At 32.6% G+C, this 14,837-nt stretch overlaps 3 protein-coding genes across 4 annotated transcripts in view; all 3 read right to left on the bottom strand.

Annotated features, from left to right (window-relative positions):
* Nucleotides 1-8,504, bottom strand: part of LOC120338438 (ubiquitin carboxyl-terminal hydrolase 24-like) — a 75,416-nt gene extending 66,912 nt beyond the window's left edge. The window contains exons 1-5 of one of the 2 annotated variants that reach the window (XM_078116799.1): nucleotides 8,486-8,504; nucleotides 2,165-2,267; nucleotides 1,294-1,447; nucleotides 967-1,088; nucleotides 17-154 (exon numbers count right to left, since the gene is read on the bottom strand). In XM_078116799.1, coding sequence (XP_077972925.1) covers nucleotides 17-154; nucleotides 967-1,088; nucleotides 1,294-1,447; nucleotides 2,165-2,204 — 454 coding nt within the window. In that variant the 5' untranslated portion in view covers nucleotides 2,205-2,267; nucleotides 8,486-8,504. The remainder of the gene's footprint in view (nucleotides 1-16; nucleotides 155-966; nucleotides 1,089-1,293; nucleotides 1,448-2,164; nucleotides 2,268-8,485) is intronic. The other variant, XM_078116800.1, reaches the window with a different exon arrangement.
* A 1,257-nt stretch (nucleotides 8,505-9,761) lies between these two features.
* LOC120338447 (dnaJ homolog subfamily C member 28-like) lies at nucleotides 9,762-11,414 on the bottom strand. The gene has a single exon (XM_039406462.2). It carries the CDS (start codon nucleotides 11,401-11,403, stop codon nucleotides 10,318-10,320), a length of 1,086 nt encoding a protein of 361 aa, XP_039262396.2. The 5' UTR covers nucleotides 11,404-11,414; the 3' UTR covers nucleotides 9,762-10,317.
* LOC120338446 (uncharacterized) lies at nucleotides 11,414-14,366 on the bottom strand. The gene has a single exon (XM_039406461.2). It carries the CDS (start codon nucleotides 14,277-14,279, stop codon nucleotides 13,044-13,046), a length of 1,236 nt encoding a protein of 411 aa, XP_039262395.2. The 5' UTR covers nucleotides 14,280-14,366; the 3' UTR covers nucleotides 11,414-13,043.
* Between the last annotated feature and the right edge of the window lie 471 nt (nucleotides 14,367-14,837).

Below are 14,837 nucleotides of genomic sequence, written 5' to 3' on the forward strand. Positions count from 1 at the left end.
ATATAAAAACACCAACCTTCAATTGTCAACCTTGTGGCCGCTCTTAAACATTTTGCCAAAGATTCGTCAGTTTTATAAGGAATTGACCAAACATCAACAAAGACTCGTCCTTCCAATTCTACTAGATATTCGTATGGGAAGACTAAATCATTTTCTAGAAATAAATTAAAATATAAATTGTAACATGTTGCGGGATCTTAGTATTACATAATATAGGGAGAAAAAAAAAAACGAAGCATAGTTCTCTTCCGAAAGTTGTAGTAACTGGACCTCAAAAAAAGACGCTCCAGAAGTGTGTGTACCAATATGGAAGTATGGAACTAATTTTGTTCGCCTACTTTACATCAAGTTGCGTGAAGGGACTGAAACCTATGGATGACAGAGAGAGGGTATATTCAATTGGCTAACACAGACAGTCACTGAACTCGTTTGAAATAGAACTAAAATAAGAAAAATCGGAATAAAAATATGGCCTAACCCTAAACTAGTACACACACTACGGGACTATCCAAAAAGGAGTTACTATCATACAAGTTAAAATCAAAATATAATATGAACTAAGTGTACTGTTGCATACTTATTAAAGAAAACAAGACGACTCTATTTCTTCTTTGATGCTTTTACATGCAGTTCACTCCAAACATGTACAGGCATCCACCGATATCTAACAATTTATGATTTTTAGTGGGTAATTCCTGCATTTCCTCCCCAATTTATCCCCCCCATCGTGGGCACAAGTTTGATCCCCAAGTTTATACCATAATTATTTCTTTAGCAGTTTAAAAATAGCAAGTCCAAGTACCATATACAAAAACAGCATACTGTTGAGGAATAATTTGGTAAACTTAATGGTGGATTTATTATTCGGAAAGAAATACAAAACCGAACAGATTATTAAACTGAATGCAATCAATGATGTTCTCACTAAAACTACATGACTAAAATCGAGAAATCGTCAAAATCTACCGCTATCTTGCTGCATCTCCTCTGTATGTTGTGAATCAGAATTTCCATTAGTGATACTTGTTGTATTAGTTGTTGAAGATGAATCAAACAAACTTGAGTACGCCGGAGGATCTTGCGAAAAACTGAAATGCAAAAATATAATTACCGTACACCAAATCTATTTATCTGTATATAACAGTACTCAAACTTTATTACAGGTTTTTACGGGCTACTAGATTGTGTTTTATTTATGTAGAAAACTTAGTCTGACATTGTTCAATTTTTCAAAATGTTGTTAGATGCCACATGTGTATAAACTATATACTTAATGAAGGAAATTAACCATACTTTTGAGTTGAAACCTCTTGCATCTCAACATCAGTGAATGTTTCATAAGATGACATTGGTACTTCACATGTTAGATACGACACTGCTTCATTCAAATCATTCTTACCAAGTTGAAGAGCTTTACGAATAAGTGATACATCGCAGAATCCCATGTCTAGAAATAAAAAGTAACAGATTTGAACAACTTCAGTAGAGGTTATACGAGACTAATTCCCAAACCTTATCAATGCCTTTGCACTAGTGGATCAGTATGTCTATAATGCAAGGATCCTATAGCAAACATAAACATGACCATACTATGCATTTCAAGAGTCCTGATGCACACTAACACAAATGTACTTCTGTAACGTTACGTCTGGCCAAAATCAGACAAGCAGTTCACAACAATTACAAGAAAAGAACAATCAATCATGTGTTAGTGTACAGCAGGACTCTGGAAATACATAGATTTGAACAAATATAATATTTTTTTAGAATATGCAAATGCAACAACACAGATTGAAAATTAACCAATTGAAATACTAATCTTTATTATTTCCTACAGACAGTGTTGAAATTTCTGTCATATGTTAATATTGTTATATTTTGTTTTGTTAATTTCTGACAACACTGCCTGCCTGTTCACTTCATTTTATAGGTATTGTTTCACGCTCCAATGATTTTTTATCTACTTGCTCTTGCTTTAAAAGGTTTAATTAATAACAATATATATATCACTTGCAAGTAGATTCGGAACAAACTAAGAAAATAAAGCAAACGAGCCAAACATAAATCAGTGATTCTATGATAATGGAATTCCCAAACCTCAAATGCAATAATAGTTTATACAGGTAAAACCGAAAAATAAGAAAAAGTTTATTCATAAACTTACTCAGTAATGCCTGAACATTTTCATCTTCTGAATTTTCCATCTTCAATTATATAATTTGGACAATCAGAAATAGATATTTTATTTTGCTAAAAAGAGATAAAATCTGAAAATTGTAACAAGTACAATATATGTACCATAAATTATTAATAAATATTATATTGGAATAACATACCACATTATCCTGAATAATTTTAATTACGGTACACAGTGGAATCTGGATCAATTCGAACTGAGGAAATAGGAAAAATTGTTTTCCTAAACATAAGTAAGTCAAAATATTCACAAGTTATTCCAACCTCTTACAGTGTCATAAATTATACAGAATATTTTTGATAAAAATCAGAGAATTTGAAAGTACTCAAATGAGAGAATCTGATATTTGAGCAGCATTTCTCTAACTTAGGCTCTCAACCATCGTAGGGCCAGAGAGCAAATCTCTGGGGGCCACGGCCATTTCAAAAGCCCTAGGTTAGGAACTATTCCAATTTAAAGTTCCAAAATAATTGTCCGTGGGTTTTTTCAAGTCTCTGACTGCAATGCCTTATTCTTCTACCTCCACTTATGTTGGCTTTTCACTATGAAAGAAAGTTAGCTAATTAAATACCTGATAGAAACTGGTAGATAAATAAGTTTGAAAAACACTGAGGTAGAGAGTTAAGCTGACAACTTAAGTTGAAACTATGATAGCCCTCACTGAAACAAAATCTAGTACTGTTTCACTTTTTGCCATACTAAGGTTAGGTTACCATAGGATTGGTTAGAGAATAGAAATACTATCGTTAAATTAAACTCCTTTCTTTAAATATTGAAGGGCATATTTCCAAACAACCAGTCTTAAAAATTTGTAATTTACCGTACTTAAAAAAATTTGGCACAAATCCTATTAACCTTGAAATCAAATATACTAAATCACGGCAAAGCATTAAAATTAAAATTTTCCAAAAAATCAAAGTCTATCTTCAAAATCAACATATCCAATCCAATCCCTCAGCCTAATATATTGAGACTAGAAATGTTCAAGATTGAATTCTTGATATGCTAAAAAAAACCAAAGGAAGCATTAAATTTATTACTTAGTGAATTATTAACATAGTACTGGCGACCTTACATATATCCACATAGATTAGTGTCGCCTGTGATTAAATAGCTGTACATTCCAAAATAATTAAGATGAGGTAGACTGTTACATGATGATCTATATGTTGCATTAATAATTCAAGATATTATGTATACTGGAGATAGAAATGAACAAATACAATTTCAAATAGATTTCAAAAATACTTTTGAAATTAGCAGCCCAAATACTGGTACTATATAATAACACTTATTTGGGCACAAATCAACTGAGACAATAATTAAAAATCTTATTAAAGTCATCATTTAGAATAGTCTTCCAATATTGAGAAAAAGCATTATGTAGGCTATGATCATAATTTAAAGTAAATTGTTAATTGAGATTGATTGAATAAGCTCAATTTAACAACAAATCTATTAGAGTAACACTGTATCATAAAATATCCACAGGTATTGCTAACATGTTATCTCATATCTACAAATGCACCACCCTTGCATAGAAATATATATGAATATACAAGAAGTCACGGTTTATTGAGCCCTTTTTTCGGTACTCCCGTAGTATGTGAACCAAGAAGGTACCAGAATGTAGTATGTGTACCAGTATGTGTTAGGGTTAGGCCATAATTTTATTCCAATTTACCTTTTTTTAGTTCTAATACGAGTTCGAGACTAGCCAAGTGACTCCCGTAGTATTTGTAACCGAAATTAGGGCCTAACCCTAACCTGGTACACATACTACGTTCCGGTGTCCGCCATCTTGGTTCACATACTACGCAGGGATGGCCATTTCCGAATACTAAACTATTCCGAATACATTCTAAAATAATGTTTTCGAATCTGGAATTCCGAATACATTCTAAAATCGAAAATAAGACATTTTTGTTTTAGTTTATTAAAACCCAGTAAATTAGGAAATAAGCTTTAATAGAAATATCAGAATAAAGCCACAAAACAAAAATATATGTACACAAAGTAATTGATAGTTTATAGCTATCAATAAAAAATAATAGCAACTTGTGACACAGTCAGTTTATTAAAATTATTCACTTTGTACAAATGACCATATGAAAAGATAGCCAAGGAGTTGTCGGACGCTTTCTATTATTGGTACCATGATATTACGATAATAGTCAAGGCTATTGACAAAAATACTACTTGTATTCAAATAAATGTGTATATTTTTTGAAAGTAAAAAAATATATTGGCAATACAGGCAACTGAAACACGCAACAACAATCGAAAATCCATTATTCCTTTAAAAAATTCTAATATTTAGGCCTAGAGCATTCTACTACCTACCAGAATATTTGTATATTAATTGATGTGAACCATATTGTTATTATGTTTAACATATTGTTGTGTTTGAAATTAGAAATAAATTAGTAGAGGATAGATGGATGACCACCACTGCCAGCCGCGCAGCCAGGATTTTCGAAATCGGAAATTCCCATTGCCGCCTGTAACACCCACCGCTATTCCGCGCTCGTTAAAAGAGCCGTCTTTTCAGCGTATAATGATCATCCTGTTACGTAAAATATTCAATCCATGACAACTACGAGATTCTAAAATATCTTTATATATTAATTTAATGTGTCCAACATAACTCGCGGTTGCTTCTTCTTACGTCAAAAAAACATTACTATTCGGTCCACGGCGATCTGTGACTTAAAAGTACGAGATAAACTGCCTGATGTATTTAATTTTAATACGTATTTTTGCAATCTTGCCAACTCGTTATCGCCGTTAGAATAATCTCTGTAGAGTATAATTCATTTCATACAAGTAATATACATATAAAGTTTAGCAGTAAATTAAAAATACATATTCATCGCCGCGGATTATGCCACCTGTTAAAAGAGTCGACTTTTACAACAAATAATATAAAAACGAATATATATTTTTCTGTTGTGCAAAGTGATGAATTCGTGACCAATTGTCTTCAATTTGACCTGCGGTTGCGTCGACAAAATAAAATCCTCACCACTCTTATATACCATTGCAATTCGCGGTCATAAAAATAAAAACGTGTGGTAAACCGCCCGATTAAATAATGTTTTGATCCGTATTTTGCGAATTCGGCAAATATTTAGAACAAGTACTGTTAACAAGTACAAACAGTGACTCCGCTCAATCGAAATGCTGCCACTCTGATCATTTTTAGATAAAACTGTTCAAAAAATCCATAAATCTGCTGTAACATCTCAGAGTAAAATTTATTTCATCACAATAAAATTGATTGAATATACTTTAGATTAATTATATTATATACATCCTTACAACCCGGGAAAAAGTTGCGTTTCGAACCATGTATCATGTTAACACGAAAATATTCGATGGCAAAGTAATGGATAACCAGGCAAATCCCGCCCTCAATTTGTGACATATGTTCCTAAACACCGACCAAACATAATGTGTGCCAGAGGCACACGAATTTTTGCGATTTTCACTGCCTAGAAAAGCGTTTTTTAAACTTTCGCGGGCCTCAATTAAACTCATATTGTTTACGGTTTTATTCTCAGTATTTTAAATTGCCGCTATTCAATCAAAAAGTTGCGTTGTCTTTAGAAACTCGCCGCCGATGAACGTATTTTACCAGATTCACAATTCCGTGCGCGTACAAAAATAAAATATTTGTCATCATTATCGTGGAACAAATTTGTGAAAAATTTTCGTTTTAGAGAAATTAACACAAACGTAAAGAAGTTTACGGCCAAAATAACACGTTACGCTGATGAGTGATGAAAACAATCACGCGCAAGTTTTTATCGAGAATGTTTTCATTCAACGGAAACGTCTTGAAAGCGGCGTCGAAAATGTGTGACACAAATATCCGATATTCTTATGAAAGCTAATTCGGATATTCGAATAACGAGATATTCGAATACATTCGAATACTTTATTCGAATTGGTTATGAATTGAACAGCCAACAACACTTTGATTCTTCAAAGCTTAGAATTTAGGAGCAATTTTGATTGGAATTTTCTTTGTTTTCGTTAGTGTTTGATCTTCCTTCGACTTTGGTGGTTGTAAATTGCTGCATGTTTGTGCAAGCATAGCCAAAGGACATCCTTGAGATTGCTTTGCTTCTGCCAATGTTTAGTAAATATATTATAATTAAATGACAATTCTAAAAACAATGAAAAATGTTACAGGAATGTTAGAAAATACATATTCAAATAGGCCTAATGAAATGCTAAATGCACATTAAAATATGCTCAATGAAATATACAGAATGCAGAGCAGCAGTGTGCAACAGACGGCCCGTAGGCCACAACCCGACAAGCCATTTAATGTGGCCCTTGTCAACACTCAGATGTTCCCCATCAGGGATAAAATCCTCATGTTTAATGAAGATCACCTGGATAGATAAAATACATGATGTTTTTTTGCTTACTTCTTGGGTTAAATCTTTCCCCGTTTAGCCCAATGCATTTCAGCATTTATTACTGTAAGGCTGAGCGATAGCTGCATTCTTCTTCTCTTGCCTTTCCCTCTAAACTTTTAGTTTAGCCCAGCTAGCTGTCTGAAGTTGCTTTTATTCCTCACCGACAAAACATGTTGCACACCCCAGATATAGACCTATAGCAATACGGCACAGTTCTCCGACTCCCAAGAATATCCCTACACTAGAAGACCTCAATTATAACAGTGAGTGCAAAACTCTCCTTTACAAGACCGTCTTGTCCTCCAAATCATCAAAACATCACTGCACTATAATCTAAAAGGATGCGCAATCTAAAACCGTCACCAATGGATTTCATGGAAAAATAATCAGATTTGAACAAGGAAAAAAAATTCACCGTAGCATTCAGGAGTTTTTAGAAAAAAAAACAGAGTAGACTAATGGTACATGAAGGCCACCACACGTCGCGATTGATTCAACTGTTGTCGAGACAAGCATGACGCTATCTTACACATCTGTCGTCATGCACTATGCCCTCGTTTCAGTGACACACAGAGTGTTTGTTTTATTGAACTAAATATCAGGACATCTTGATGTCTGCATCTTCCTGTGTTTGCAACTTGTTTTTGTTACATAAGTTAGTCCCCCAAACAATACACATTCCAACTTTTGAATTTTTATTCATTTTTCTATATGATTAACTGGCACATTTCTTGGTATTCTGAAATTTTTTAGAGGTTTTGTCATTTCAGCATTTTTTCGACTTTTCTCAAACTTCCATGTTTTCTAGTTACAGGATTCTTGTGTTCATATGTCTGTATGTTTTCCTTTGGAAATCAAAATAAACTTATCGCAGTACTTATTATACAAACTCGGTAACTACACAAATGTTTTGCTTAGGTTATTTATTTAATATTTTCGCTTCTTTGTAGCTGCAGTGAAAATACTGAGTAGGTCTGTACGGTAGGTCAGTGGGTACAAACTCGGTCTACCTGTAACGTACGTAGTCTGGTAGTCCAGCTATGTTGAATACTCAAATTATCATTTCATCAATTCCAGTGCCAATACTGCAATATGGCATTTAACATTTTTGTTCATTCAAGTATTCAGATATTAAAGTGAATTAAAATGATTTGTATGTTGTTTCTAATTTTGTTAAAATAATTGATACTACAGTACCGTGATATCAGAATACAATTACATGGTTTGAATTCCTGTTGAGTGAAAAAATAAATATCCAATACCGAATTAGAGCCTAGGCCTATATCTCTCAGGTATTTCACAAATTTAATATCAACAAACAATTCAATTCAGTTGCTTGTTATCATGGTGAAGATAATTGAATAAGTTATAACTTATTTTATTTTGGCATGGAAAAACAAAATTCATTTTTTATTTGCCAAATTGAATTCCAGTACCGAACAAACGCATGATGACAATTAAATACTTACTCAATACTCTCAATATTAATTTTACTTGCGGAAATCGTGCCTTGCAGACTTACTAAAACACTGAAATTGCGCTAATAATCGCCAATCAGCGCTTATGATACAGTGAGTATTGTCATTGAATAGAGTTTTCAAGAATCTTTATGACTACCAAGAATTTATAAAATTTGAGCTTCAGTGATATTCATTATTCACGTAATGAAAAGGCGGAAGGCAATTGTTATCGTACTTGAATTTGCCTAAATTTTGTTACTCAAAAGGCAAATATTGAGAGAATTAAGCAAACATAAACCAGTAACTCTATAATAATTAAATCAATAATCTTCAAAAGCAATGATTTATACAGTTTATACAGGTAAAAACGAAAAATTAGAAAAAGTTTATAAACTCACGCAGTAATGCCTGAACATTTTCATCTTCCGAATTTTCCATCTTCAATTATATAATTTGGACAATCAGAAATAGATATTTTATTTTGCTAATATGAGATAAAATCTGAAAATTGAAACATGTACGAAATATGCACCATAAATTATCAATATATATTATATTGGAATAACATACCACATTATTCTCAAAAAATTGAATAATTTGAATTACACAGTGGATCAAATTCGAACAAAGGAATTAGACGAAATTGTTTTTCCAAACAGGGCAATTTATTCAAGAGTATTCCAATGTCCCAACTTATAACAGTGCCATAAATTATACAGACAATTTCTGATCAAGATCAGAGAATTCGAAATTACTCAAATGTGAGAATCTGATATTTGAGTCTCTGATTGCAATGTCTTATTCTTCTCTTTCATATGTTGGCTTTTCACTATGAATGAAAGGTAGCGAATAAAATAACTGATAGAAACTGGTAGATAAGTTTGAAAAACACTGAGGTAGAGAGTTAGGCTGACAACTTAAGTCGAAACTATGATAGCCCTCACTGAAACAAAATCTAGTACTGTTTCACATTTTGCCATACCAAGGTTAGGTTACCATAGGATTGGTTAAAGAATTGAATTGTTATCATTATATTAACTACTTTTTTCAAATATTGAAGGGTATATTTTCAAACAATCAGTCTCAAAAATTTGAGATTTACTGTACTTAAAAAAATGGCACAAATCCTATTACTCTTGAAATCAAATATTCTAAATCACGAAAGAGCATCAAAATTCAATCCCCAGAAAATCAAACTCCATCTTTGAAAAATAAACATATCCAATCCCTCAGCTTAACATAGCTTAACATTGAGACTAAAAATATTTAGGATTGAATCCTTGTATGCCAACAAACCAAAGGAAGCATTAAATTTATTACTTAGTAAATGATTAACATAGTACTGGCGACCTTACATAATATATTCACATAGATCAGTGTCGCCTGCGATTAAATAGCTGTACATTCCAAAATAATTAAGATGAGGTAGACTGTTACATGATGATATATATGTTGCATTAATAATTCAATATATTATGTATACTGGAGATAGAAATGACCGAATCTAACTAATTTACAATTTCAAAAATACTTTTGAATTTAGTATATACCGTACTATATAATAACACATATCTGGACAGGAATCGATCCAAAATTAAAAATCCTATTTTAGTCGTCATTTGGAGTAGTCATACAAAATTCAGAAAAAAAACATTTGTATGATCTTTTTAAACGTTATGTATAATCATAATCTTAAGTAAATTGTAAATCGAGAATAACTAAATAGGTTCAATTTTAGCAACAAATCTATTATAGTAACACTATAATATGATATGATCAAATATTCACAGATATCAATAAGATAATGGCAACATGCTATCTCATAACTATACAAATGCACCGCTCTTTCATAGAAATATAGATGAATATAGGAAAGATCATGGTTTATCAAGCATCTCCCATGTCATCTGTTTCACCTTAATTAATAAAACCCAGAACAGTCGTAAAATCTACATATATATCAGTAGATCTTCATATTTCAGTGGTTGCTATAATATTGCTTAGAAATGATTTATACCTACTTCTGATTCAGGGTACGTAACTTGAATATTTTTTCAAAAAAAATGAAATAAAGTGCACCATCTATGACAATAATGGATAAAAATTAATAAGATTAATTTCATTACCTGAGCTGCAAATACCAGAAACATTCTACTTTAATTAAGAGGAATATATGATTCAAGTTGAGAAGAATTAGGAGGTATATATTAGCTACAAGTGCAAACATATCTTAAAACGACAAAAATTCCTTCAAAGATGAAAATAACGACTTTGTCTCATCAGTTTTGTTTTTGTCAGATTCAGCATGAAGTCTGAATTCTTCGCTATTCAAATACTCTCCAAACTGCTTTTGAACAAATTCAAACTCTTTATCTGGACAAAGCATAAGCATTTGCGTCTTCGGCAATGGTGTGATCAAATTAAAAAGCTGAATTTCTTTATTTATAGAATCTATCGACTTGTAAAATTCATCACATTTTTCTTTCCATCGTTCCTTACTAATTTTCGAATATTGTGAAGAAGATCTGTGAAAACGTTTTCTTTCTTGCAATAAAGTATCTCGACATTTTTCAAGATTTTTTTTAATTTCTTGCTTCGATTGTACCCATTCAGGCGTGTATCCGCTGTTTATCAAAACTTTATTCAAATGATAATCATGACGGTCAACATATGGCATTGTAGGTGTTTCAATCTTGCCTCCTTTAATAGTATCATCAAATTCTCCTTTCGCCATTGATTCCTGGATTAAATCTTCAACAACTCGATCCACAAAATGTGATGTTTTAGACCTTTTTGCAAACTCTTTTACTGTTAGCATATTGGATCCTTCTGTTTCTCTTTGTACTTTCTGCATTTTATAGTCAGACACCATTGCACTAGCTCTATTCATCCTATAAGCTTGATATTGTTTTTGACGTTGGCTTGGCGTTCCATAACCAATTCCATCATTTGTAAGATATTTGCGATGAGCAATAGGAATCGTTTCTTTTAAAATTTCTTCAATAGAATATTCCTCCTCAATAATATCTGGCATGCTAGCATTTTCTTTAAACTTTATATTCTTAATCACAAGTTTATAGGCTGTAGATAAATCCGAAAACTTATCGCTACTTGCGTTTGGTGAACCGCTATCAGGATGGTATTCCTTTGCCCATTTCATAAAGGCATTTCGTGCTTCTTCGCGAGAACAATTATCTGAAACGCCAAGAGTTTTCCATGCAGAAATAAGTTCCGACTGAAATTGCTTGTTTGCCAATGAAAAAGGCCGATATGCCACATAATTTAAACCTAATATTTTAAGTAACGAGCTTCTCATGCCTAAATTATTTCTGGTAAAAAACACCAACAAAATATGAGAATAGAGAAAATATCCAGCAAAATACAAATTTTACAATTAACTGTAAATATCTTCAAACAAAAATCTGCAATATCTCAAATATACTTGGCAGTATAAGTTGAAGCAAAACAACATTTACACAAGAGTTAGAAACCAGCCAAATAATATTATTTTCGGTACATGATATTTTTTAAAAAGATGTTTACTTTGCATTTGCTTTACACTATCAATCTATCATTTCAGATAGGCTTTTATACCCAAATTATAAAATCAGTACACACTTGGAATTGGGCCTGCAAAGGTTACATGTAAGAGGTCAGGGGCTATCTCTTGATGGCAATATTGACAACATAATGAAGTTCAGCATCAACACAAGGCCATTACACCCTTTGTTGTAATGATACAAACAATGTCCATGCATCTGAAACATTTGTCTAGCCCACAAGTCTGGACCGATGACTGAGTGCGAGACTATGGTCTGGTTCCCCATAGGATGAATCCGTCTTATGAACTTTCCTATCTCTTGAAATAAATATCAGGACCCTACATGCTTGAAATGTATAAAATTAAAAAAAAAAAGATAACTATGATTTCACTGTAATTATGTTTGGACACCAAAATATGAATACAATAATATTCGGAACACAAATTCAAATAACAATAAGATGATGTTTTCAAACATTCAATTCAAAATATGAGACGTAATTCCAGAACATGAATTCCAATTTATGATTATCTATTCTGTCAAATAAATTATAGTTTTTAAGAACATTCATCATGTCGTGCTTCACTATTTGGTCACAGGGATATTCACGTATAAATAGCAACAAGAAAACTAAACAAAAAATCAAGTCAAAGTAATCTGAATAGTGATTGTACAAATATTCAATAATATAAAAATGTATTATAGAACTTTCGGTAAACTTAAATTTATCAAAAATCCAAGAATAGTCAATCAAACCAGAAAAGGCAAACTTTGGTTGGGCAGGGTTGTTTAAAACAAATCGAAAAATTTCATTTGATAAAGTTAATTCTTGATTTTAGGAATTATTTTTAATATTTCTGTTTGAAACATCTGAGTAATATATTGCAAATAAACTTGGTTTTACTTCCTACAAAAAAAGGAAAAAAGACAATATAAATCAAAACTATTCAATTTAAGTCAATTTAAAAGTATTGCTGCAGGATAATACAAAATAATTTCTATAACAATTCGCCTGGCTGAATGAAGTCTAGACTTCTTCGGACAAATATATTTCAACTATAGACTATAGTATTTCAATAGTATTATAATTAGATTAGTTAAAGTTTCCAAACAATTATCTCCAAGGTCTAAGACACATTGGGCAGAAAATAGCTGTCAATACTTCATCAAAGTTAGATGCTTAGATATTGTGAAAAAAATGGTGAAAAACTCCTAAAATGAGCATCAAAAATATTTCAATGATAGTGTAAGAAAAATTTTCTGGGGTCAACGTCCAGGGTAGAATCCATTGAAATGAATACGAAAGAGTTTCATGATGCATAAATAACAGATTTGCAGATAATAAGAAAGATCGCAATAATAAAGTATTATTTCTTGAAAAAAGTTGTAATTCGAAATTCAGATAATAAATAATTCATCTTGTATGAATCTTTGTATGCTTTTTCAAATGATCACTTCTAGTGAATCTTTTATCGCAATAACTACATTCAAATTTTTTCAACCCGCTATGAGTTCGATGATGACGTAGCAATTCATCTGAGCGTGTGAATTTTCGGTTGCAAAAAGGAATTTCACATGCGTATGGTCTTTCACCAGTGTGTGTACGCATATGTGATCTTAGATGACTCGTTTTACCAAATTCTTTATTGCAATTTTCAAATGAGCATATGTGAGTGCGTTTTTTTGAGGTGAAAGATTTGGGATTTATTCTACGATTTATACAATTTGCACAACTGCATTGGGTGCGCATTTTTCTTGCTATCGTTGGCCGTTCTGGTATCGGTGTTGACATTTCTGCACTATCAAAATCAATCATATCACTGATGTTACTATCATCCATAACGCTACCGGCGGTACCACTATCCTGAGTATTATTTAGTCCTTGTTGATAATCATTACCAGTAGATTGATATTGTTTTGTAGCATTAGCAGCAAGTTGCAAAATTGATTGCAAACTTGTTAACGGAGTGTTAGGGGGCATCATGATTTGTATTGTAGCATTTGCATTGCCATATCCATTATTATCTTGTGTGCATATATTGATTTGGGCTGGCCCCGTAGAATCTTCTATATTCAACTGTGTATTTTCTCGCACAGAAGGAATAAAAGTATTTGCGGATATCTGCTTCAAATTTCTGCTCATTAACTGAGGATTATAATTAGTATTTGCGGTAGGTACAGTTGTTGCAGTCATTTTAGGAGCTAATATAACAGGTCCTTGAGAAGGGTCGCTTCTAATTAAAGCAACAGCGGAACTAGGTTCCACCAATTGAAATATTTGAGGAGGACGAGCCTGTTCTATTAAAGCAGGTTGCTCCGAAGAGTTTCCATTTGTAACAACATTAGGAACTGTATGCAGCGAAATACTTTGCGTTTTTTCAATATCAGCTAATGGAACGGTAAATATAGGTCTATGAGCAGATTGAGATACGTTTGGAGCTTCTGTGGTAGCCAATTTGACCATAATTTTCGGCGAACAGCCAACAAGGCTTTGATTCTTCAAAGCGTAGAATTTCGGAGCAATTTTGATTGGAATTTTCTTAGCTTTTGTAGGTGTTTGATCTTCCGTCGACTCTGATGGTTGTATCTTGCTGCATGTTTGTGCAAGCATAGCCAAAGGACATCCTTGAGATTGCTTTGCTTCTGCCATTTGGTTTCAATGACTGTTACAAACCATATAAATTGTTTAGTGAATATATTGAATGACAATTCTAAAAACAATGAAAAACGTTACATGAATGTTTAAAAATGCATATCCAAATAAGCCTAATGAAATGCTAAATGCACATTAAAATATGCTCAATGAAATATACAACAGCAGAGCAGCGGTGTGCAACAGGCGGCCCGTAGGCCACAACCCGACAAGCCATTTAGTGTGGCCCTTGTCAAGACTCAAGATTTTTCCCCATCAGGCATAAAATCCTAATCCAACAATCTCATGTTTATAGATCACCTGGATAAAATACATGTTTTTTTGCTTACTTCGTTGCGTTAAATCTTTCCCCGTTTTGCCCGATGCATTTCAGCATTTATTAAGGCTGAGCGATAGCTGCATTCTTCTTTTCTTGCCTTTCCTTCTAAACTTTTTCTGTAGTCCAGCTAGCTGTCTGAAATTGGTTATATTGCTCACTGACAAAACATGTTGCACAATCCTGATATAGACCTATAGCAGTACGGCACAGTTCTCCGACTCCCAAGAATATCCCTA

This window comes from Styela clava, chromosome 10 (assembly GCF_964204865.1).
Source record: "Styela clava chromosome 10, kaStyClav1.hap1.2, whole genome shotgun sequence".
NCBI lineage: Eukaryota > Metazoa > Chordata > Ascidiacea > Stolidobranchia > Styelidae > Styela > Styela clava.

Bases quoted from the DNA above. Each gene is read 5' to 3' on its own strand.
- LOC120338447 (XM_039406462.2), bottom strand. From the start codon at position 11,403: ATGAGAAGCTCGTTACTTAAAATATTAGGTTTAAATTATGTGGCATAT.
- LOC120338446 (XM_039406461.2), bottom strand. From the start codon at position 14,279: ATGGCAGAAGCAAAGCAATCTCAAGGATGTCCTTTGGCTATGCTTGCA.